The 27,011-nt window shown below is 38.2% G+C and overlaps 1 protein-coding gene across 1 annotated transcript in view; it reads right to left on the minus strand.

Annotated features, from left to right (window-relative positions):
* RNF144B (ring finger protein 144B) overlaps positions 1 to 21,570 on the minus strand; it is a 43,223-nt gene extending 21,653 nt beyond the window's left edge. The window contains exons 1-2 of the mRNA XM_008579491.1: positions 21,450 to 21,570; positions 10,164 to 10,224 (exon numbers count right to left, since the gene is read on the minus strand). Of these exons, the coding sequence (XP_008577713.1) occupies positions 10,164 to 10,224; positions 21,450 to 21,539 (151 nt within the window). The 5' untranslated portion in view covers positions 21,540 to 21,570. The remainder of the gene's footprint in view (positions 1 to 10,163; positions 10,225 to 21,449) is intronic.
* Positions 21,571 to 27,011: the final 5,441 nt, after the last annotated feature.

The raw sequence follows: 27,011 nt of genomic DNA on the forward strand, positions 1-27,011 counted from the left end.
TCGTTGTTGAAAGAATTATTTGTTTTTTGTTGCTCTTGGAAATGCAATTAGTACTCTGGTAATCACAGCGCACACTTCTCAGGATCGCGCTGTCTCCTGGCACGGCCGCTCCAGACCCATCGCCAACTTAGAATCAGTTCAAAGAATGTGAGATTAATTCCTTCTCTCTGTCCTTGGTTGGGCTTTGGGTGTGATGGAAAGGTGGAGTATGCACAGTTTCTGAGGCTGGGAAGTGCAAAGTCCATCTGCTGGTGGCAACAGTGACTCAGGAGTCTCACATTGCAAGATGGTAGAAGGAGAAAGAACAGAGAGAGAGAGTCTCTCCTCTTCTTCTAAAGCCCTCAGAACCATTATGATAATTTGAAAAGAATTGTTGGAGATAAGCCTTTGAGATGCTACATTTGTGAGAACCAGATGACACTGAATAAACATTAGTCCTGCTTTTGAGGGTTATTTATGGCTATACATTATTTAAAAATCACATTTAAGCCTATAGGTTAGAAGCATGAATAAGCAGCCAATCTACATATAGTTTTGATCTGAAAGATTTCCAAATTTTATATAAATAATTCAAAATTAGAGATTTACACATATAACAAAGCATTCTGATTTTACAAAAGCAGAAAAACAAACCCAGAATAGAAGTTCTTTGTTTTCACTGACAACAAGTAAAATATGTCATTTTATATAACTTTATCATTTAAAAGTTATATAACTTTTCACTGATAACAAGTGAAATAAAACAAGTAAAATATTAACTCCTATATTATTAAGAAGTGTGGTTCCATCATCACTTGCTAGAGGAACCATTTAACCCAAGACTTCTTCCCTCCCTATAAAATGGGGATGGTCAAGATTAAATGGACACTGCATGTAACACACTTAACACAGCGCCTGACGTAGCAGGTTCTCCATACAAATTAGTGAAATCCTTCCCCACTCCTTTTCCTCTAATCCTCAACCTTAATGTGTGACTTTAAACTCTGTGAAAGGGGACACACATATCTATCCATTATCGTGGTGTTTTCCAAACAATGGGAATTGGGAAATCAATTTAATGGGTCATGACGAACAATTTTTAAAACTGAAATAGATTAGAAAAAAAAATAGAGTGCATTTCATGTAAGTATAGTTTCCTGAAAGTTTTGTTGGTTCTGTCTCGGTGTGTATATGTACTGGCTTCAGGGTAAAATGTATGTCTTATTCTGGGTCACAGTCGAATACCCTGAAAAACACAGTAACTTACACCAAGCTGGGGCTCTATAAACACTTGTGGAATGATTTATGAGTGCATGCCTCTTGGGAAGTATCTTGTAAAACTCATGTTCAATATTCCTGGATTCACTGTACTTTCATAGTACATAAAGCTCCTCCTCTTGCTTCAAATCTCCAATGCCCCCTTGTCCTTCTGACTCTCAGCTGCTCACCTTCCTCATTTCACCGAGGAGACAAGAGCAATTAGAAGAGAACCCATGCAAACCAAATCTACAGCACACCTGCATCCATGCCCATATCCTCTCCACCTGTTCTCCTGATAGAGAGGATGAGCTGAACTTGCCCTAGTCAATGTCACCCCACTTGTCAAGGTCACCAAAGACCACTTCCTTACCAACTCTTCAGTCTTTATCTCTCCTAATCTCTCAGTAGCATCCGACCCAGTTGACACCCTCTCCTCTTTAAACACTATCTTCACCTAGCTTCTAGATTAATATGCAGGTACTTCAACTAGTTCATGAAAATATTCGTTTTATCTTTCAATTCTATTTTTCCATGAACTTTTTGAAGTACCCTCCTATTTCTGGCCATTCTTTGTCAGTCTCCTTTGCTGGATCTACTTCTTCTTCCCCACCTCTAAAAGCCCTAGGGCTCAGTCCTGAGACCAACACTCTATTTGTAGGTGAACTCATTCAAGATCATAGCTTTAAACCTGACCTCTATACCAATGTCTCCAAAACTTGTATCACTGGTCCTGACCTCTCCTCTTACCTTCCAACTCATATATCCAACTACTCCTCTGCTAGAAAATCCTGACAGTTCCACCTTCAAAATATAGTCCAAATCTGGTGATTTTCAGTACTTCCACTTTTAGCATATAATCCAATGCGCCATCTTGGATTAGATCACTGTAACAGCCTCCTAAAAGATCTCTCTGCTGCCACTTGGTTCCACTACCACCTATTCTTCTTGCAGTAGCCAGAGTAATCTTATAAAAATGGAAAGCATATCAATGCACTCTCCTGATAAAAACCCTTCAATGACTTCTCATCACACTTAGGCATCATCATCATAACCTATGCCACTGAGCCCTAGATTACTACTCTCAAATTACTTCCTATGACTCTCCCCTCTGCTCACTGAACTCCATCACAAGGGCCTTTGCTGTTTCTCAAATATGAACCAGGGTTGTTCCCACCTTGGGGCCCTTGTACTTACCTTTAACCCTGCCTGAGATACTCTTCCCATAGGTATTCACAAGGCTTGCTCACTTCAAATCAAGTCTATCCTCAGAGATTATCTCTTCAGAGAGGTCTTGCATGAAAATCCTATCCAAAATAGCCTCCCCATCTATCTCTTTTCCCTCACCCTTCTTTGTTAACATAAATGGTATATACCACTATCTAATATTATTTATTTATTATCTAATCCCCCTGCCCCTCCCCCCCAAACACATACACTAGGATCCTTTAGGGCAGGGATTTTGTCTTGATGACCACTATATCCCCATCCTCTAGGTCAGGGTTTCTCAACAACAGCACTATTGACATTTGAACCAGATCACTCTTTGCGGTGGAGGCTGTCCTGCACATTAGATGTTTAGCAGCATCCCTGGCCTGTACCCAACAGATGCCAGTAGCACCCCAACTCCCAGTCATGACAATCAAAAATGTCTTCAGTCATTGCCAAATGTCCTCTGAGAGACAAATTCACCTCTTGCTGACAGTGGCTGACCTTGCAAGATTCCTAGAATGTTGCATTTGTTGAATAAATGGATGGGGAGACATAACAAAAGTGAAAGGAATAGTATTGATGGACCAATTTCCTGAGTAATAATAGAGAATGATGGCATATATGGCAAGGTTCTACACTGTTCAGCCCTGCATTCAGATATTCCTGAAGAACAGCAACAACAATTCAGAGAAATGTTTGTATAGGGCACTCTAGGAGAAGCTTCTCCCAAAGGAACAGGAATCCAGGCAGGCAAGTCTGGCCAGATTCCTCCTAAAAGGCATCTGTCCTTCAGAAAGCCCTTCAGCCCAGTTCCTAGAAGAGCCGTGACAAGTAAAGGTCAATAGATAGTAAAAGAGCTGGGGGTTTTTAGAATTATTATAATTCCAGTGTGCCATTAAGAGCAGAGTTTTGCTTTATATACCTCACATAACAGAGTGTACCCCAAATGGGGCCCAGAGGCCAGATTAGTAGAGAAGGAAAAAAATGCAGAAGGGACATCAAACATTGGCAGCCCTGGTATCTGTCAAGACTGCCCAAAACCCAAGCCAGAAAAGAGGACGCTGATGGACACCAGGTGGTAGATTGCTACCACATGCGGGAGAGCGTCTCCTCCTCTCGGCCTCCTCCACAACAACAGTCTCAGAGGAATTTGAGATGGAAAGGAAGCCCAACAGGGTTGATGAGATATTTTCTAAAAACACTTGTTATTATTATGAATTCAGTTTTACCTCCTGACTTTAGACTAGGAAACAGTTATCATGCAGATAAACAAAATGCACAATTATCCAAAGAGTTCAAGGTTTAGTTGCTCCTCCTTCAAATTTCTATTCCGAAGTTGGAAGAAGGAGAACTCGTGGATATTTGACTAATATCTTCTGCATCGGCAGTGATGGAAGCATTGTGTAGCTTTGAGATGCAGAAAAGTGCAGAAATCTAGAAAATGAGAAACCAGGGACCTGTAATTCAGCCCCCAAGTAACAGTACCCCCCAAACCTGAAATATGACCATGATTTAGAAGTGATTAACTGTGACATACCTACATCAGAGACAGACAAATTCACAGTGTTTGAGCTACAGTTTACTTACGGAAAGTAGAATACATTACTGAAGTCCTGTGGCTATTTGATCTTAAGACTTTGCATGTTCATGTAAGTTATGCAAAGCAGGAATGTTATTTAAAGCTATTTCCTACTTCTGCATTCTGAAAATTATTGAGGAATAGGCACTCTGGAAATTTTAAACTGCCATGAGACCTAAAGACCATGTCTGACCCAAATAATTACTTTCAGTTTTAAAAAACTGAACCCAAGTTGGGAAGAAAAAAAAAAACTGAACCCAAGACCCTTGGTTTTCCCACCTGGGACCATCTGCATTAGATAAGTGGAGTTTGCTTTTTATTCTGTTGTATACATTCTCTCAACTAATATGAGTGGTTTTTCTGCCATCCTCCACCATTGTGAGGCTGTGCCAAAAAAGACATCACATGAATTTTTATTATTGTGGGAAACACCATGCACTCAAGCTAATTTAATTACCAACTAAAATAAAATCGTTTTAGTAGACTAACAAGAGATGAGAGGTGTTAAAAAATAAAACTCAGTAGTCAATAAGGTCATTAAGTATCACACAGTCTTAAAAAGAGAAAAGAACACTAAAGAAACCAAATAACAACATAGCAATCTCTGATGAGATAAAACCTTTAGGATCAGATATAAAAGATGGTGTGGGAACATTTTGCCAGGGACAAATAAAAGAGTGAGATGAAACTCGAAGAGCAATATCATAAATGTGAAGACAGAACGAAAGGTGGTTTGTGAAGAATGCTGAGAACAAAAGGGCTTTTAAAGAAAGGTGGAGCCATAGCTTGAGAAAGCATCTAGAACTGCACCTGGCAGAGGATAGATACTCTGTACATAAATAAGTACATATTGAATGCACAAGTAAATACTGCAGGATTAATGGATAACAACAGAAAAACAAATTCCTATTTCACTTCACTTTTTTATAAATGAGAACAATATGACAAACCATCTGTAAAAATTCCTAACCACTGGACAAATACCCAAGAATAGACACATTAACCTAGCAAGGAACTAAAACAACTTGTAGTTATAAAAAGTAAAACAGGGGGGCCGGCCCGGTGGCGCACTGGATAGTGCGCCCCTTGGGAAGCGCGGTGGCGCTCCCGCCCGAGGGTTCGGATCCCACATACGGACCGGTTCCCGCTCACTGGCTGAGCGAGGCACGGGAGCGACACCGAGGGTTGCGATCCTGTTGCCGGTCCCCGGTCCGGTACGGGGGCAACACTGAGGGTTGCGATCCGTTGCCGGACACGGAAAAAGACAAAAAGACAAAAATAAAAAAAAAAAAATAAAAAAAAAGGGCCCAAAAAAAAGGAAATGGGCTTAAAAATTAGAGAAAGATAATCTGAACCCAATTTTCTAAAAAAATAGCTATTTTGAAAAAGTAGTCTCTGGAAATAAGAGATAAGCAAAATTCTAGCGTTAATTGTCAGGCATGTGCTTTGAGACCCAGTGGTAAGTCAAACAATGGTCACTAACACATGCCAAACTTAGCATTCCTTTTTCTTTCTTTCTTTTTTTTTTTTTAAGCATTCCTTTTTCTTTGTCAATATTGGAAGACTGACACAGAAAGGGAAAGCCACAAACATACTATGGGAAAGTCACTGATGAATGGAAAATTGATAGGAATAACCAATGAATGCTAAATAGTGTTTCCCTGCCTTGTGTAAGCAGAGTAATGGTTTTTGCCTGAGCCTGTTCAAAATATTTTTCCCCACAAAGACTTGGATAAAATCAAAGACACAAAAGACAAACGAATCAAATATGTAACATAAAGCAGAGGACAATTCATACACTGGACAACAAATTAAAGAACAAGAAAAGAACTTGGTGGGCCATAAGAATTGAACAAATCTAAGAATAATTTTTATAACAAAAAATAGGGCTTCATCTAATCTGATTCTACGTTTTTTCAGAACAATCTCTGCATTCTGTCTCTCAGCCCAACCAATGAGATGTACTTCCAGCCAGGTGGTCATTTAACCCATTAACAGTATTAGTGAGTATTTAATGCATCCCAAGATCCTTTTATAAACAGTTCCACATAAAATATTTTCATGACATAGAGCTCAAAATTACCCATAGACCTGGAAAAGGTCTTGAGTTTGAGGGAGATGGGAAGTCTATTATGTAAAAATGAGGTGTAATGATTTGGATAAAAATTATCTCGATCAAGTAAATTCCATTATGTAGCACTTTATTAACTTATTTTTAGTTGGAATTTCTGTTTTTCAATAATAATTATTTATAATAGATGATAATAAAGAATTACATGATTACAAATGGGCTTCCAAAATCACCTAAGATCAAAAGGTCTCTAGGCTTCAATTTCCTTTTTTATAAAATGAGGGATTGAACCAAACAGTCACCTAATTTAACATACTTCAATACTTTACAACAGTAAAATGTCTAATTAAACTTATATTTCAATTGTAGGGTTTTACAGTTTGGCAGTTCCTCAAAAACTAAACTATATAACTAGAATGACTATATAACTAGCAATTTCACTCCTAGGTATATACCAAAAAAATTGAAAGCAGTAATTCAAACAGATACTTGTACTCCAATGTTCGTAGCATCATTATTCACAATAGCCAAAAGGTTAAGCAACCCAACTGTCTATCAATGGGTGAATGGATAAACAAAATGCAGTATAAACATACAATGAAATATTATTCAGCCATAAATAGAAATGAAGTTCTGATACATGCTACAACATGAATGAATCTTGAAAACATTATACCAAGTGAAATAAGGACAGACAATAGGACAAATATTGTATAATTCTAGCTACATGAAATATCTAGAATAGGCAAATTCACAGAGACAGAAAGTAGATTAGAGGTTACCAGGGGCTGGGGGAGGAAGAATAGGGAGTTATCACTTGATGGCTAAAGTTTCTGTTTGGGGTGATGAAAGAGTTTTAGAAACAGACAGTGGTGATGATTGCACAAAGGTATGAATGTAATTAATGCCACTGAATTGTACGCTTAAAAATAGTTAATATGGCAACTTTCATGTTATACATTTTTAACCACAATAAAAAAATTATATGGGCCAGCCCGGTGGCGCACTGCTACAGTGCGCTGCTTGAGAGCGCGGTGGCGCTCCCGCCGAGGGTTCGGATCCCACATACAGACCGGTTCCCGCTCACTGGCTGAGCGAGGTGCGGGAGCAACACCGAGGGTTGCGATCCCGTTGCCGGTCCCGGTCCGGTGCAGGAGCGACACTGAGGGTTGCAATCCGTTGCCGGACACAAAAAAAAAGACAAAAAAAAGGGGGGGGGGAAATTATAGAACTGTAAAATTTTTATAGATGAGGAAGCTAAGTGATACTAGGCAAGGCTCAACCTATCCAATTTTCAGTTTCTTCATCTATAAAATAAGAACAGTAAGATCAATTGTCAATGCATAGGATCTATAGTGGGGCATCTGCCTAGAACTTGTGAGAAAAAATAAATTACATGTATGAAGAAAACTATTTGATCAACTTTTAATGAATGAAAGTAGAGATATGCAACATCAGCTAAAAAACACAGACTGGTTCCAAAGCCCGCCCAGTTTGATTGTAATATATTATCACAGGCTGAATATGTAAGTAAGTCAATCACGAGTAAGGCTGAACACTCCAGAAAACTCAGAAAGACCCAATCTCACAGCAAAGCACTATCTCAGGGAAAAATGTGAATCATGGCCAATGATTTTCTATGTGTACCTCGCCCATGACAAAGCTACTCCTACTGTAAAGACAGATGTGGCCAACTAACTTCAAGAGTTCTGATCCCATTGACCGGATAAGCATAACATCTATTTCACATGAGGATATCTACTAAAGAATGGTATGATTATCTCATCTGTAAAAAAAGGAAGTAGAAGAACATTGTGCATACTTTAATGTAAAGGTGCTACTTTTATTAGCATTTTATTACCAACAATTGTTAATATGAATATTTTGAAGCACTCATAGGAAGTACTTTAAAAGTATTAATTCATGCAGTCCTCATCCCAACCCTATGGTAGATGGACAGATATCCTCATTTTATAGATGAGGAAATTGAGGTGCAGAAATTCTAAGTACTTTGCCTATGGACACACAGCTGCTAAGTGGTGGAGCCGGCGATTGCATTCAGGCTCTTACGCACTATTTTTAAAATCAACCAAAACTTTATATTCATCAGTGAGAACCAACCCACAGAAAGTTTTAATTCCTGGTACTATTAGAATTTGTCTAACTACAAACGGCATTTGAGTTAATAACTATGCCCTCTAAAGTGTAAACAATTAGGAATAAAGGCTGCTAATGACAGATGGGGCCAAGGACGTAGTTGGGAGGTGATCGGTGGCCATGGGAGAGGAGAGATGCATATAGGCAAGGAAATACTATAAACAGACCAAGCCCCAGTTACTAAGTAGGACTGATGAGGTTGATAGGTCACATCTCACCATTTAAGAAGAATCTGAAAATCAAACCTAACTCTTTAGACTTTCTCCAGGTAAGAGCCCTCAACTCATGGCACTTGCTACCAGCTGTAGTCACCCACAGGACAAATACTTGGAATGCTCATGTTCCAATTATAATTTATTTTTATAATGGAGGATATTGGGATAAAGTGGGAGAACAGCAAGGCAGATGTTTGATGCCCTTCTCATCTTTAGCTATCACATAAATAAGCATCTAGTGTTTTAATTCTCAATCTAATCTGCCCATGCCAGTGGATCAGGGAGGCCAATACAAACTACTCCCATCGTTAATTTCTCAAGTTAGCTCAGAATCCACACAGGACAGATGCATCAGACTGTGTCTTCATCCTCAAACCTGTAACTCATCCAACCCCTCTGGTTCTGATTTTATGTTCAACAACATTCTATTTCGTGACTTTACATCTGGATCTTTCTATAGGGCAAAATGTATTTTTGCCCTATAGAAATATAGCCATTTGAAATTCAAACAACTTGGTCCAATTTTTCTGTATATATATAAAATCAGCTTAATGTATCAGCCTTATGAGTTAAGTGGCCCACCCATGAGAGATGAATCAGCTCTTGGCTTACTGAAAAAAGTAAGTCACAAGCCAGATCTTGGTCTAAGGTAGCAAATGGCATCCTATGAATCCCCTGACCTTTCTTCATGCTCTGCATGGGGTTTTTTTCTTTGTTTGTTTTTTGGGGTTTTTTTTTTCTCTCTTTTCCTGTAAGAATTATCTGCCAGGGTGGTTGCAAAACATAAATGAATTAAAGGTAATTGTGCTTACCAAATTCACTGGCACAAAAACATTAATTTTCTCCCTACCCTCACCTCTAGACTTTATCAATCCAGATTTTAAAGTTTAGCAATCAGAAAACTTTATGCTCGTTCTAGGTTAGAGGTTTTTTAATACACTCAATGAGACTATTCCAGTCTTACAAGTTCTGGGGAAAACAATTTTTCTCCTACTCAGATACTAAAAAATAGACCATTTAGTTCAAGAATATATTAGTTTGTGTCAAGGAAGAAAGTGTTTCTTAAAAAGACCTGTCAGAAGCCAAAAGGAACAAAAATATAACTCCTACAGATGAATGGGCAGTATAAATAGAAAAGCTATGTAAATTACCCCAAGTCTGAAGTCAGAAAGAAAATCAGCCCAATATATTCTAACTCTCATTAGAATGATATATACCCAAACTATCTCAACCTCACCATGATTACAAAAGTAGAATCAAAAGGACGAATGGTGAATATTATAAGGAGCAGTAAAACTGTTTGGCCTGGTTAATGCTTTCAAGTGATCTTCAAGCCTGAGAAAATTGGTGGTAAAACCCATTCTGAGAGTCATGTTCTTTTGTATTACTTTTATCATGAAACCATCTAACTTTTGCAAAACCTTTTTCACATGAGCCATATTAAAAATACAGACAACCAAGATAAGGAAAGTTCTATTTCTTGCTAGTCTGCATTTTTCTAGCTGTGGCTGAGAGAGTTGAAATTTTATGTTGCTCCAGTTTTCCCCTTTCGCAGTCCTCTTGTGACTTTGTTGACAGCCTACAGCTGCCTTAAGTGCACCTTCACGTTATACATTTTTAACCATGTGGGTTAGTGTAAAAATGACACATGTAAAACCACTTTCACTATCAGGATAAAAAGAAGAGCACATACCACGTTCAAATTTTAAGCGCTGATACAGCTGAAACTGATCCACGGGTACCAAACAGGCAATCTGAAACCAGAGACAGTAGAAAGATGAGATTTCAGTCATCACAGGGCCCTGAGTTACCATCCTTTTACGATTTCTCTTTCTTAGCTTGCTTATTACATACTCTCTGTATCAGTTGTTTACAAACTTCTTTTTTTCTACACTATTGATGCAGTAACACATACAGCAATTTTCAAATCGTCCCCATCTCTCTACCATGGCTAGGAATCACCATTCAAGGAACGAGTTACAAAACTCACTGACAGCCGTCCATTCTTTGATCAGCAGCTACTAAAACCAGACAAACAAATTTTATTATTTGGACTTCCCGAATTATTCACATATATATGAATGATGCTCCTTTTCTCTCTACATTCCCTTAAATTCTCAAACGATTATAGTTTTAGATCCAGAACCCTTAAAAACTGAGGTTACATAGATAGTGCCTCAGGAATGATGAAAACTTCATTTGTCACCTAGGAAATAGTACCTCCTAAACAATATGAAAATCATTTCCTCTGACAAAAATCACTTCATAGAGCCCTCATTTATCACTCATTGACATCCCAGGCCCTGGTAGAAAAGAAATGCCTAAGACATTTCTTGTGGCTAGACTCCCATTTCTGTTTCAGATGGTGACATGAACCAACAGTTTACTAGTAAGCAACAATGATTCATACCTAACCAAGTGACATTTCAGATTAATCAGTTTTAAATTGCACCACAAAGGCAGACGTAGAAAAAGCTAATGCTAAACTGGCATTCTAAAAATATTAATTCCACTGATGTCAAGATGTAAGTATGCTGACGTTGTTTAAAAGATTTATAACTGAGAAAATCAAGACTTTTATATTAGCCTTCCAGACATTCAACAAGTTGATAAAAGGAAACCACCTTAGCCTTGACAATTCCAACTCTAAACTATCATTTATTTATTTATTTGGTGTAAAATATATCTAGATGAAACTTCTTGCAACTACAAAAGACAGTCTGTTAGAGAAAACTGGAGTAAGAAAATGATGCAGCTAAAATTGTGTTTAACAAATATAATACATTTGAAAATGCATTTAAAACCTAATCCTTTCCCCTCACAAAAATACTCTCAATTTTTTTTCTTTTGCAAACAAATCAAACTTAAGTTAGCTAAAATGTGTGAAGGACCACAAAAAACGTTCAGTCTCCCCCATTCAAAGTAAGGTATGGTAAAACATAAGCTTAATTATAAAAATGTTTTTCTCCAAATTTTCTTTCTCCAGGTGGGGAGAAAATGTTGCATGTTCATCTGGTACCTTAAATAAAAGCTCCTTAGCAATCCATGTAAAAAATGATGGTCAATTTCATATTATGTGTATCTTACCACAGCTCTTATACTTTTCCTGTGTGAGTGACTGTGTGCCCTTTATTAATGTATAACCCATGTACAACCAGGAGCTCTAATACTGACTCAACAGCTTAATGAATTTGTTCACATTTAAACCCCTCTGTGACTTCCACCCAGATAAAAGAATATACCCAACAATAAAAAGATCATAATAATAAATAAAACAAAATAAAAGTATGGTAAGACTTATTATTGAAAGTCAGCTCTGTTCATCTATTATACTACGACCTGGACATCTTTCCTGAAAGACAAAGGTGTCTGAAATAAAATTCAGAGCTGAAGACAGAAGGTGCAAGCAAATGAAGTGATGGGTGGCATTAAGGAATCAGAGTTCAGTTCCTGACTTTGTCACTGATTCATTGTGGGTAGAGGACAGATAACCTAATGCTACTGCAACATTTGGGCCAATGTGATTTGGGGATGATATCATCAAGGCCCAAGAGACCTAGGTGATAGTCTATGAATCTATTTTTAACCATTCACCCCAAGAGCTATTTGAGGTCTGTGATTCTGTGAGACTGTCCTATACCCCACTCACCTCCATCTAAAATAGTTTGTGAACTGATGAAGATCTTCAGATCCTTCAAAATCAACCCCTAAAAATTCTGATGTTTTAATGACAAGCAGTTTATGTAACAGCCATTCAAACAGTTTATGGAAGACAAAGCAAACACAAGATAAATTGTCAGACACAGATGAAATGCTAATGTGAAAAATGACAAAAATTAATGCAGTAAAAAGTTAACAACAGTAGTGATGAATGTTTCGTTTTAAATTAGAAAGATAAATTTCATCAGAGTACACATTACCGCCAAAAGAGAAGTCACAGGTCTCTAATTTTTCTGTCTTTTACTCTATTTCGAATCTATTTATTACTTTATGTCAAAGGTTTGTTCGGAATTAAGCCTTAATAAAGTAAATCAATTTTTCTATTGAGATTTGTGAGCACAAAAAGGGAATTCCATCACTCACTTCTCACTCTATCTTATCCTTTTGGAATAAAGGTCACCGCCAGAACATACACATTCTCTTCTCCAGTCTCCACCATTTAGATTCGCATCTTCTCCATAGACCCGTTGACAGCCTAAGGCTCTGGGCTGCAAGTCCGGGCAAACAATGAAGGAGATGCAGAAGGTGCACTCAAGGAATTTACATTACTTGGAAGGCAATAAATACACATAAGATTCAAAAAAGATCTACTCCTGGATCATGTCTGTGAGATTTTGCAGGTTAGAACTAATTTTCTGAAATGTTTCTATCACACTTTTGGCGTTAGATGGGAGAAAGCAGGACCTGGCTGAAAAATACTAACAACAAACGATCCAAAGTATTAAATTCCTGATTCCATTGCCATTTGAAACAAATCACTGTTGCTCAAGGCTTCCATGTCTACAATTACAAAATTGAAATAATCGGGTTAGGGTGATTATTGGAAAACTCAATCAGGCCACAGGTAAAAGGGCTACAACCAATTTTTTTGAGAATATTCACAAATACTCTAAAACTGACTGCTAGACTGACAATCCTAGAGAATAAAATAAAAGAAATTATGAAGAAGTGTCTTGTGGTATACCTTTATCCTCTTTCTGCCAACAAAGATATTCCAAGTCATTCAAAATCACACCAGAACATTCTTTAACTTTTTATTTTGAAATAATTTTAGATTTACAAAAGGTTGCAAAATTTGTGTAGGATTCCTAAATATCATTCCCCCAACTTCCCCTTATAACACTTTATATAACCACAGTCAATTATTGAAATAATAAAGTTTACACCAATACAATGAAATAATCTATAGGGCTTACTCAAATTTCACAAATTGTCTCACTAATGTCTTTTCTTTTCTTTTCTTTTCTTTTTTTTTTTTCAGTCCAAGATCCAATCCAGGCTACCACCTTGCATCCAGTTGCAAGGTCTCTTTGGCCTTCCAATCCGTGATGGTTCCTCAGTTTATCTTTGACTTTCATGACTTTAACATGTTTGAAGAGTCCAGGCCAGTTATTTGGTACGATGTTTCCCAATTTGGATTTATCTAAATGTACAACAAGGCTGTACATTTTTGGCCATAATATCACAGATGTAATCTTTTTTTTCTAAGTATGAAAAAAACTTTATTAATGGAATTTGTGTATGTGTGTGTGTGTGTGTGTGTGTGTGTGTGTCATATACCATTTGACTGGCACAATCTACCCTGATGTCATCACTGTCTAATAAATCGATTTATGTTTCATACATACAAATAGAACCCAAGACACATTAAGCATATATAGAAATTCTGGTTGATGCCTAGCTCCATTAAGAAAAATTTGGGAAGTGAAAATACAGTCAGCACCCATAAAGTTAAATATGCAAATAGACAGATATATGTAAATAATAAGATATGTGAATAAACTCAATTTTATTTTTTCTTTAAAAATTATTTTATATTACCACAACATAATCATTGTAAAATTATTAAATGGTTTTAACTATTCACCATTTGAGTTTATAGCTTTTTCACTTAAAAAATTTTTTTTTCATTGTACGAGTTTAAGGGGTACAGCTTGTTTCAATCCATGCATATATTGTAAAATGATCTAATCAGGATAGTTAGCATATCTATCACCTAAACATTTATCATTTCTTTGTGGTTATAAAATTCAAGATCCTCTTTTCTGGCTATCTTGAAATATACAATACAATGTTATTAGCTATTGTCACCCTAGAGTAACAACTTACTCTTCCTATCTAACTGTACCTCTGTAACTTCATACTGATCTACCAGCATTTCCTTGGCCCCCTCTCACCCTCTCTCTTTCCCTGCCTCTAGTAACTTCTATTCTATTCTCTACTTCTATAAGATCAATTTTTTTATCTTCTGCATATGACTGAGAACACGTGGTATTTCTCTACCACAGTTTTCTCCAAACTCATCTGTGTTGCTGCAAATGGCAGAATTTCATTCTTTTTCATGGCTGAGTAGTATTCCATCATCTACATGTACCAAATTTTCTTTATCTAACACAGTTGTAACCTTGAGGCCATCAGGAGGTACATAAGGAAAACATGTTTCATTACCGGTAATGTGAACTTTTTAACTCGGTAAAGGCGGTGTCTGCCAGGTTTTGTAAACAAGTATCTTGCAGGGAAATACTTTGAAACTATGCAAAATTCTATTTCTCATCATACATTTGCCCACTAATTTTTGTACCCATTGACAATTCTTGACAAAAATAATTATTACTGTGGTATTTGCTTAATGATGATTTTCTGTTTCCATCATTCTATACTTATTGATTAGAATTCAACTATAAGGAAGAGCTGTCCTTTCTCCCCCATTTACTTACTTTTTTGTTTAGGTCATTATAGACTACTGATATTTATTTTATTCCGTGGGTTCTAATCCATTACTAACCAGATTCATATTCAAGCAGTAGAAGCAAAGCTCTCTAAGTATCATCTCAGCTATCAAGAGACCATTCCCCTCAGAACAACTATTAAAATGTCCTTAATTTAATTTAACGCCATTCTTTGCTAACTCTCCTTTGAAATTTGTACCAGTATGCCTGTTAAACAGAAATTTCTCTCTCTACCTATCCAAGCAAAAGACCTCTTTTCCTCCTCATCATCATTCTAGAAATTCTTTCCAAAAAGAACAAAACTTTAATTCAAAAAGAAAATAAATTCAGTTTCATTCTAGTAGAACAAGAGCAGTAACATTAGAACAATAAGAACAAAAAGCTAACTGCCTACAATCCCTGTTTTGCTTTGGGTTTGTTTGTTTGTTCTGGCAAAAGTGAACCTAGGGATAGTTATTAAATACCCAGTTTCTACTCTGCTGGAAGTCTCTGTTTGCAGCGTATAACTAGGAAAGTCAGAATAGGCCTATTTGTGCCGGTGTTGTAACCAGTTATACATAAAGTTAATTGGATACTGTAATATCCACAAGTAAGAAGAATAAAAAGTGAGGCACATCCTTTTTTATCTGTACTATAATCATAATATTTGAACTCACATTAACACTAATCCTACAAAAATAAGAAAAAGGGGGGGGGGTGTAGACGGTGAAACCTGCTCACCACAGAAGTATTTATGCTGAAAGTAATATGTGTTTCCATAAGAAATGTTAATAAATATTAATAGATACTTATTAATAGAAAAATGTTAATAGATATTTCTTTTTCAGGTAGGAAACTAATTCTTGGTTAAGAAGACAAAATGGCTAAAACTGAAGTTAGATACAGGCTTCAGGTAAGTACTGCTCATCAGAGTCTGTAAAGCCAGGGCAGAGGGGAAAGAAGCAGAGGCTGGACTCAGGTTTGGCCCATTCATCATATTTCTGCTACAGTTGTTTTTAAAAATTGAAAGTGAATATAGAATAAAACAGACCAGTACATCTGGAGATGGAACTGACCTCTAGTAGATCATTATGACCTGTCAAGGTGTTGGCAATTTTTGAGGTGCTGTGACTTGCACAAATAAAGGCAGAAGAAACACTACTGGCCTTATGGATCAACGTCTTATCACACTAATACAGAAACTGAGAATTTTTTCTAGCTGAACCCAGAAAATAAGAACTGCTTTTCTCAACAGCGAAGAAAAACAGCACAGTCACCCAATCGCCTGAGTAAAACAAGCTCAGGTAATCCTTCCCTGAATACTAGATATTAAATCCTGATTGGAAAAAAACCAAGAGAACATCACTGTCTGAGAGGCAGAAGGCAGGGCCCACCAGGGAAGTGAAAGATGAGAGAAAAGTGGAATTCCAGGGCCAGGGATCGTCACAGTCCACTACAGAGGGTTGCTTTGCTATCTTCTTTCACATGTTCTGCAGAAGCTTCTGTACATCAGGCAACTGATATCATCTTCCCATTACATACCCTGCATAGATTGGATGCCCACCCAACCGCCCTGAGGCTCAGTCCCCACTGTAACTGCTGAGGGTGAGAAATCCTATTACAGCAATTGAAAGGACCGGCCCAAAGAAGTGATTAGATTGTGGGACCGTGCAGTAGTGAATAGATTAATAATGGTGGTGAGGGGAATGTTTCTGAGGGCTTTAAAAGGAGACCGCACCAGGAGCAGTCTCTCTGCTTCTGCCACCTTGCAATGTGAGACCCCTGGGTCACTGTTGCCACCACCAAGACACTCACAACATGCGTTCCCTGGACTTTCGGCTTCCTAGCCTCTGAAACTGTAAGCAACAAATTTTGTTTTCTTATAAATCACCCAGCTCTGTGTATTTTGTTATAAGCAATGGAAATGGACTGATACTCCCTACCTTTCCTCCCTCTACTCATCTATGGGTAAAAGGGACATACCATGTGACACATTCAACCTGTCACGGCTTAGTTTTCTTACATTTGCCTTTAGTTAAAGAAGAATATTAGAAACCTCATTCTCCACTTACACACAATTTAAATACATTATAAAACAGAGTTTTAAATACTGTCTAAAAATTCAGCTGGGAACCTCAAAAATATCTATTAACTCTGGCTTGGCAGATTCCTTTATCCCCCACCACCCCAAAGTTTGACTTTTCTCCAGCCAACACATATTGCAGCCAAAGGTTATTACAGGCAAACTCGATCCATTCCCATTCAGATCCTTAACCCACAGTAACAGGAATACAGCCACCTGCCTGGGCACCTTCAACCTTCCTCTGCCCCAGTTTCCCACTGTGACAATGGGAAAGAAGAGTGTTAAAAGAGATGGCAAGCAGGGGCAGTGCTAAGGGGTGATTTGGGGAGAACACTTGGATTCCTATAACTCTGGCAGCCTTTCTTAAAGCCACCCTTAATAAATATGCAATCTAAGTAAAAATTGTACAAGGGGTGCTCAAAAGGTTCATGGAAAGATTCATATTATCTTTTAACTCCATTTTTCTATGAACATTTTGTGGTATCCTCATATTTATTTTGCAAATGCAGCTTCAAATTTCTTAGCACTCTACTCCTCCCCCTCCCCACCCCTCTATGCCAGGCCTCCAGACTGCCCCACCCTAAATCCTTTCCTGTAGAAATTCTGGAGCCCCCATTCTTGGCAAGAGCACTTGCTCCACCCCCACCCCCACCCCTTCCTCTGATGCAAACTGTGGCACTAGCAATAAAACGCAGGCTGGTCATTTCACTGCTCCAGGACTTGGAAGGATTATTGGTGGCTGAGAAGCTCTTCCCTGCCCTCCACTGCCAGCCATCAGTTGGAAGAAGTTCAATTTCTCAAGCCATGTCATGGCAGGTTCTATTCAAATGGGTTATGCACTAGCTACTCAAATTTGTCACAGCCCAGACAAATGGTTCAGGCTCTCCCAGCAAGTGATGGCATGCTACTTCCTAACACTGTAAGGGATCTGCTTAAATTAGACACTGCCTTTTTTTTAACAGGGCTGCTAAATTCAAGCAAGGGCTTTGCCTGAAGTCATGCTATCAGAACAAACAATCTGTGTCCTGCCTTTCATAATTCCATGTTGGACAAGATTCCTGGATCAAGTACATTGGAAAAGTCTGCAGAGCAACAGCTGAAAGCACCAGATGATGCAATGAAGGAAAGTTTTACTTTTCTCTGGCTCCCAGTGGGCTCACCTCCAGCCACAATTCTTCCAGAGTCACTGCCTCTCACCAGCTTGCAGACACTGAAGGGGAAGCTGCTATTTTCTCCTGTTTCCTACATAAGCAAGCAGAACTTGACCTGGGCATTAAATGCTTCACTAATGAGACTGTTTCTGACAGATAAAAGTTAAGAGACAGAGCCACAACTGAGCCAATTTGGAGGAATCAAGAAAGCAGGCGTGTGAGCACAGCCAACTGTGTAAACTATACCATGCAGGAAAGTAATCAGAGCTAAGAGATTAAATTCCTACTGTCCTTTGAAGATGAAGAATTGTTACATGTATTTTATAAGATAATGAATGATGAAGAACCATATATTGTAATATAAATAGAAGCAGGATAAAGGGAACCAACCTTAACCAGAATTGTTTTTAACAAGCTAGGTACATTTATGTGTTACCTGTATAATTAAGCATTTTTTAAAAGAAAGAATAAGTAGTCATGGAGATAACATCCAGTCAAGCATACTGTGAATGAGTCCTACTGTGATATGCTCAGTAACATGTAGATTATGACCTACATATTATATTAATAACTATATAGATGATGAAATCTTGATGTAAAGCAAGTTACAAAGGAAGGTGATATGGCCCAAGTTCATGTGCATGTGGTATTTACTTTCAAAGGAGGAGTCTCATATAAATGGATGAAGCTACTAATATCTCCAATATAATCTTTTATCGAGTTCTCAACTCCAGATAAGAAACAATCACCACTACCACCGTAACATTTTTTTAACCACTATGAAAAATATATATAGTAAGTTGGTCAAGACCATTTGATTATTGTACATCAATGCTATCTTCAGTCTGGCTCTTAGCAAGACCAATGAGTATAGAAATGGTTCATTCATACCCTGGAGGGTCTTCTTGTGCATCTAATGAGAAAAAGACTGGAGAATTTCAGAAATACATCAGTTTAGTTTGGAATATGTTTTTGTTCTGTTTTTCCAAAATTCTTAAGAATCATCTGTTCGGTTTTAATACAGCCTAAAAGTAAAATTGCTTTTAGAGTAAAACTGGATGAACAGAACCAGAAGAAAGAATGTGTGAGTGAGAATATCTACAGTGGGAAAAGAATAAGGAGAATAAAGGAAAGAGGAATACAAAGAAAAAATGTCTATACAAAGAAAATCAGAACAGTTAAACTCTGTTCTAGAGAACTGTAAGACAAATTAAGGCCTGTCCTCACCCACTTGTCTGAACACATTAGCCCTAACATTCCATACCCAAAGGTTACCATTTACTGAAAAGTCTAGAACAACACTGTGCAATTGACCTTTCTGCACTGATGGAAATGTTCTCTTCTCTGCTACTAGTTCAATAGTCATTAGCCACATGTGGCTATTCGACACCTAAAAGCAGTTACTGACAACTGAAGAACTGAATATTTAATTTTGTTTCATTTTAATTAATCAAATTTAAATAGCCACATGCGGCTAGTGGCTACTGGATTGGACAGCACAGGTCTGGAATATAGGACTCTGTTTAATTTCACGGGCTTGTTTTGAAACTTCAAACTATTCATTCCATTTATGTTTAATAGAGTTTGCATACACGAATTAAATAAGATATCGTACCAAACACAGCTCTTGCTGCCTTTCCCATTTCTTGCATTCCACTTTTATAAATTACCTGACTCATCTGTTACTGTCTCTCTGCTGGATCAGGAGCTCCACAAGCATAGCACTGGGCCTGTCTTATTATCTTCCCTATACTAACCCAGAAAAGGGCCCGGTACACTTGCTAACCAGAGAAGCAAGTAAAAAAGGAAGCATCTTTCCTGGAAGGATTATATATAGAAAGATGTTCCCAAATGCCTGAGTCTCATTCTAAAAACAATTTCTAAGTTATATAGATCAACAGTATTCTCAGTAGATAATCTAAATTTCCCCCCCACTATAATTTCCTTCTACCCATTACCCACACAAAAGTAAACAATATTTCTCACCACAGAATTTACATATTTGATATTACCTTTTTATCAAAAAATTAAATTATTTCATGATTTCCTTAAAATGAATCACTTCTAAATCATTATGTATTCCTTTTATGCTTCCCTAAAAAACACTTCTAGCTCATTTGTACCACTCAGCTGATATTCCACAAACTGAGCACAGGATACACAAATACAAATTGGTTAGAAATCGTCTATACCATCTTCAGACTACTTTGCTTACAAAGCAAAGGATATATATGTAAAAGCATATATATTCATAAACAAAGTATGTATATTTACACACATATGTGCACATATACACACATGCACATATACCCTCACATATATACTTGTACATATATATCTACACACACACACATGCACACTATCGAGCTTCCAATTATCAAGCCCATTATCATACATTCTATCTACCTACCTAGTTCTACTCTTAAAGCCAGGTAATTATGGTAGTAAGAAAGAACTGGATTAGAATTCTAGATCTACTTTCTACATATGCACTTTTGGGTAAGATACTTAGACCCTCTAGACCTCAGTTTCCCTATCTTAAAGTAACAGCCACTTTCATGAGGTTTATTGAGAGGATCAGACAGTATACTGGCTATGAAAACAACTGGAAGAGCACCTGGTGCACAGCAGGTGTTCCGTGTTTGCTGAATAACTTATTTCATCTGTTTCTTAGGGTCTCTTTCAGAGGCTTACAAACTCCCTAAGAATGAACAAGAGTTTGTTATATTCTTATTTAAAGTAAGAAGGGTCTGAAGATTAAAAGGCAAAAGTAAAGGTAAGCCAGTGATCAGGGATTGAATAAATAAAAGAAAGAGATAAATCACAGTCTTAAGAAAATGAGAGAAGTACTCACTCAAAAAAGAAAGTCATTTGTGATGCCTGATACAGATCAATTGAAAGGCCTCTCTCTGCTCTTTGGAAATGGTTCAACTCAAGCTACCATTGTGGAATCACAATAGTTTAGATTTTCTTTAAATGCGGCTAATATATGATCTGTTTATCTTTAAAGTACTGAAGATCACAAGACCACTCACTATTCAGCCTGCAAGCCTCACATTTGGTAAACCTGATTTCTAGCACCTTCACCTATTTTAGAGCTTCTTCAACACTCAAGATGGCACATAAAAGTAGAACTGAGTTAAATGACAGCTCTAACAGTCTGTACAAAGAACCCAAAGGTATGTAGCAATAAAGTACTCCATAAAACTTAACCTCTTATCTTGTTGCTAGACTGCCTGTAGGGAGGTACATAGCATCAAGATCCTAATAAATAACGTCAACAGGAAAGAGGGGAAGATTGTGGCGCTCGTCCATACCTCCGCTTCCTGCAGAGTCCCGTGGTTTAGGCACACCATGTCAGGGCAAGTGATGGGAGACCCACATCCTTCTCGGATTGCCAACTGCATATACTGTTTGAGGCACTAGAAGTTAGAAAGAAAAAAGACAGACAATTACGCACCCCATTACAATAGCACAAAGGTTGCATAACAGAACCTCTACCACCTCGTCTTCCTTAATTGGCTGTCCTGGAGCTCTTGTACTGAGGAAACATGTTATCACAATGTGAATACTAAGAGCCATCACTTTGGAAAGAATGCAGAGGCAGGCAATTAATTATGTATGACTTCATCCTAAGAGTTTATTCAAGTCAAATTCCTGCATGCTCACACATTTCACCCCCCATAGATTGGGAAAAGAAGACACACTCTTTAGCACTAAAGGCCTTCTTCTCACTTTTCTTTTTTTTTTTTTTTAACTTATGTGACTTCCCCATTCCGTTTTTACCTAGTGATCCTCTCCCTCAAAGTTTGCCCAAAAGTACAATAGAACTCTGAGACCGTTGCACTGAGTTAGCCAAACAGAATCAAAGCAATATTAAGGCAATGACTTATCTAGAAACACTTTTGGAAGCAAATGCACCTGGAAAAGATAATGTCAAGTTTGGGAAGTCAGGTTACTTCTTGTTGACTAGGGATAGCAAAGACAATTTGGAAGAATGGGACCTTCCCAAAAATATGGGCCTTGGTGGATGCCATGTTAAAGAAGTTTGAGTAGAAAAAAAACACTGGTCACCTGGGAAAAGAAGAAATTGGACAGGAAAAAAAAAAAAAAAAAGAAAGAAACCCAAGGAAGAGAACACCAAGGACAATTGTGGTCTACTCACTGCCTGTTGTGCCTGGATCTTGGGCAGTGGGTGGAGAGGAGAGTCTGATAGAGAATGTGGAAGAGGGACTGATAGTGTTATGGAGACCTCTAATGCCTCCCCCTCTCCCTCCCAACCCAGTCTCACACGCCCACAGGAAATCGAAGGCAGTAGTTTCAGCGAACAAAACTTTAGGAAATCCAAAAGTTGGTTCTTCAACCTCTACTAATTTACTCATAATTAGTGAGCCCTTTTCTACATACATGACCAAAAAAAAAGTCAAGCTCAAATGTTTGGGGGGTACACACACCCCAACAAAAATACATAAGCTAATCAATGAAGTAATGACTCTGACGAAATGATTACAATATTTACAAGTGGGTTTAGATTTCTCAAATGTGCACATTTTTTTGAATCAACCTGCTACATTAAAAATATCACCATTGCATCAAACTTCTATAAAAGCATACACCATTAAATAAAATTCTATGGTCAGAATACTGATGACATAATTGTGAAATCAATTCCTTTCATTGACTATTCTTTATTCATTCTCCCCATCTGAAAGTAAAGCTAGAAAAACAATCATGTATTAATCTGATTGAAATGACTGTTACAATGTACTAATGAATCAAGGACTAGGGCAAACCATTTGATGGAGTTTGGATGTGTTGTCCCCTCCAAAACTCATGTGGAAATCTGATCCCCAATGTGGCAGTGTTGGAATCTGACTGAGTCACGGGGGCGAATCCCTCATGAATGGATTAATGCTCTCCCTGGGGGTAGGGGGCGTAATGAGTGAGTTCTCGCTCTATTAGTTTCCGCGAGAGCTGGTTGTTTAAAGGACCCTGGCACCTCATCTTTCTCTCTCTTCCTTCTTCTCGCCATGTGATTTGCTTGTACCCATTGGCTGCCTGCCACTTTCTGCCATGAGTAGAAGCAGCCTGAGGCCTGTGCCAGATGCAGCTGTCCCAGAATCGTAAGCCAAATAAACCTCTTTCCTTTATAAATTACCCAGTCTCAGGTATTTCTGTTATAGCAACACAAAATGGACCAAAACACCATTTAAACCAGGTTTGTATCTCTTCAAGTGGTTAACAGTTCCCTTCTCCAAGGAGTTGATTTTTTCTATGTTTATCAAAACAAAAACTAGAAAATAACCAAAATGGACGAATGCTTAAGTATATTTTGCTAAATTCATGTAATAAAATGCTGCAGAATGATGAAAAATGTTTTCAAATAGTATTAAAGGACATGGGAAAATGCTAATGATTTAGTATAAACTGGAGAATAAGACATATCTGGGAACAGAAGTCCTCTTACGTCACTCTTCCCCTATGATTGACCTCAATATAGGTGGTATATTGCAACTTTCACTTTCCTGTTTAAAGAATCCTGAACAATCACCTGCCCTAGTGTTTACTGTGACAGACATGGTCTCCAGCACCAGGAACAGTGGTGCGTAGCAGAGAGCAGCAGCGAGGAAATGTGGAAAAGAATGTCAGTGGCAGACAAAACCCCAGAGGGACAAGTAGGGTGGCTCACAAAAAGGAGTGTCATATCAAGGGACAAAGGAATAAATGATGTGAAGGCCTGTCCACCCCACTCTGCTTTTAAGCCCTCTCAGCCTTTCACCTGCCACACCAGTTCCAGTGTCATCACCTTGATCCCTCCAACTACCACTTAAAGAAATCTAAGCAAAGGGATTCTGAAAAGGTGTGGTCACTAGGCTCAAGGTGAAGGTATGTGAGGAAAACAAAGGGAACAGTGTGATGAACTTCAGATCCTAGTATCTGGGTTCTAGACCCAGCTCCACCCTATCAAGTGGCAATGGGAAAATGACTTAACCTATGACCCAGACTTGCTTCTCTTAATTTTAAAAATGGGAACAATAATGCCTGTTATAGATACATCACAGGATTTGAAACACACACACATACACACACACACACACACATGCGCACATGCACACACACCTGGAATTTTGTATATGGAAGTCCTTTGTAAATTTGCAAATGCAGTATACTAGGTCATGTGTTTACTCCTCTTCACCTGGTCTTAGACTTTCTATCAAAAACTTTGTAAGGAAATGCCAATCCTTCAGCTTTCTGAGATGTCCTTTCTCCACTCACTGAAGGGGACCAGTTAAACCACTTAATGTGGAAAAGCTGCAAAGGCAGAACATGTATTTGTAACAGAATATCCCACATGCCTCTATGTAAGCCTCTCTTTTTCACTACTTGGGTCTACAGAAATAACTTAGCATTAAATAGGAACTAAAGAGACTATGTGAGTCTTTACAGGCAAAAAAAAAATTCATTTCAACTTATACTGCAAATTTGTTAAGTTGAAATATAAACCTCCTCAAGAGCTTATAACGGATGTTCCATTTGCTAATGTAATGCTCTCAAGTTCACTGCAAACCACAATACATCAACCTAATGAATTTTGAAACTTCCCACAAGCACTCTGCTGGCCACAAGTAATATTATGTGACCCATGATTTTCGGAGAGAAGTTCAAGCTCTATACACTGACTACAAGGCTTAGGTACATATATCTGTCATTTTTAATTCTAAGAAACACTGGTCAAGATAGAGATCTGTAAATGCATGTTGCTAAGTAATCCTACAGCACAGGCACTTGACACTTCATTACTGTGGGCATGAATTTCCACTCAAAGGCAAAGAGGGAAAACAACCAGTCCTAGTGAATGCTTCTTACTCAATTTTCATTAGTTTTCACTAAAAAACTTAATCTCAAACCCTACCTCTCTTCCTCAATACCTCTGGCTAATAAAAAAGCACAGAAGAACTGAAAACATTCACATGAACCCCCGTGCATGTTATATAAAGCAAACATAGGCAAATTGTTAGCAATTCCAGGAAGAACTGGCACCTCGCTTGTAAATAAAGACAGAGAAACTTAGAAAAAGAAAGAAAGAAAAAAAACTACTATCATTTAGTCACATTTTAAAAATTACATTACATTAAACAATAGCATTAAACAGATATCTAAATATGCAAATTTCTTAACAGCTAACAAATTTTAAGGGAAATGTTTCAAATAGGATATTTAAAAAAAAAAAACAGATGACCCAAGAAGGAAAGAAACAACTTTTTCTTTTGAATAGTCAACATATATTTAATTAGTTTGGTAGAAAGTCTTTTTAGGCCATGAAGGGTGATGTATAATAACAAAGATTGTTCCTCAAATTCACTCCACAACCCTCAGGGATTCAGACGGGATTTAACCAAGGATTTAACCAAACACCTGGCAACCCAGATGATTCGTATATTCTCTTCCAACTCTAAGAGCTGGAATTATATACAATGAAACCTTCCCAGAAAAGTATTTCTTGTTTCAAGGGTGTTAGTTTCCAGTATACCAAAGGCACAGGTATTCTTCATAAGATGTTCTCATCTATTACGTGGATGTGGCAAAAAGGACAAATGTTAGGACAAAGCTACTATGGGCTCACCCAAGAACAAACCATGAGGGTGGGGAGGGAATACATTTTTTTCTTTCTAACCTACCACACAGTTCCTCATTCTCTATCACTAGATTATACCTTTCTTAAAGGTTTTTTCTAAGAGGAAAAAGAAAAGCATTACAAGGAATAGTCAGAGGAACTGGATTTCAATGATGGAGGTTGAAGTACAAGCTTTAAAGCCTCCACTGCATCTTCAGCAAGTCATTAACCTCTGTACAGTGCTCTCATTTATAAAATGGGACAATACCACCTGTCTGGCCTGCTTTCAGGAAAATGAAGAGTCCCCAGTACAGTAAATACATGAAAATACTCTGAAAAGTAAAAAGAGGTGTGCAAAAACAAAGTAACTGGAAAATGAAATAGATGTTTCTGAATGACAGGCAGGTAAGCAGAAATGAAAGTCCCCAAACAGCTGTGACCCTGGGAGATCAGTCTCATGAGGGTGGAGAGTGGAGGTAAGAGGAGAATAGGTGTTGCTGGAAGGAAGGAGGCAATGGGTACCATTAGCTGAACGTTTAAATTGACACCCAGGGTCTTGGATGCAAGCAAAGAAGTCAAAGGACTAGCAGCCCACCTAGCTTGAAGCTGAGTTGGTGAACTATTGATGGAGAGTTTGGTGATCTAAAAGAAACTGAGGCCAGATATACAAAGTGTAGGATTTGCTGAGTCAATATGATGATCACAACCAGGGAAACACGTATGTCAGGTCACCCTGAGAAATATGCTCCACAGTCTTGCTGTAAACATGTTATTGGTTTTACGCCTCTGGATTCTTGGATCTAGACAGGAGGCCTTAGTAAGGATTGGGGATGTGTGTCCACAGTGCCTGGATCACCAACTGCAAGGCAAAGCCAAAGCCCAGCCTCATGGCCATGCTAAGAGGGGTGAAATCCTCCAAACACCACTTTTGTAGTCTGTCCTCTGTCCTGAGATCTGTACCAGGTATGTCAATTCAAGACCCAAACAGGCCCTGCCCTTCATAGCAGCCCCAGGTGCCAGGTGGACCCAGGAAGGCTGCAACAGACATTATTATGGAAGGTATCTGGATCTACTGTCTCAAAGGCTTTGGTTAAGATGACACTGATACAGGACTAGCATAGTGTTTGCTTTTTTTTTTTTAAAAAAAAAAAAGGAACTTTGGGGCCGGCCCGGTGGCGCACTGCGCTAGTGCGCCGCTTGGGAAGCGTGGCAGCGCTCCCGCCGGGGGGTCGGGGCCCACATACCGACCGGGGCCCGCCCCCCC

The sequence above is a fragment of the Galeopterus variegatus genome, unplaced genomic scaffold (genome assembly GCF_000696425.1).
Source record: "Galeopterus variegatus unplaced genomic scaffold, G_variegatus-3.0.2 Scaffold1899, whole genome shotgun sequence".
Taxonomy (NCBI): Eukaryota; Metazoa; Chordata; class Mammalia; order Dermoptera; family Cynocephalidae; genus Galeopterus; species Galeopterus variegatus.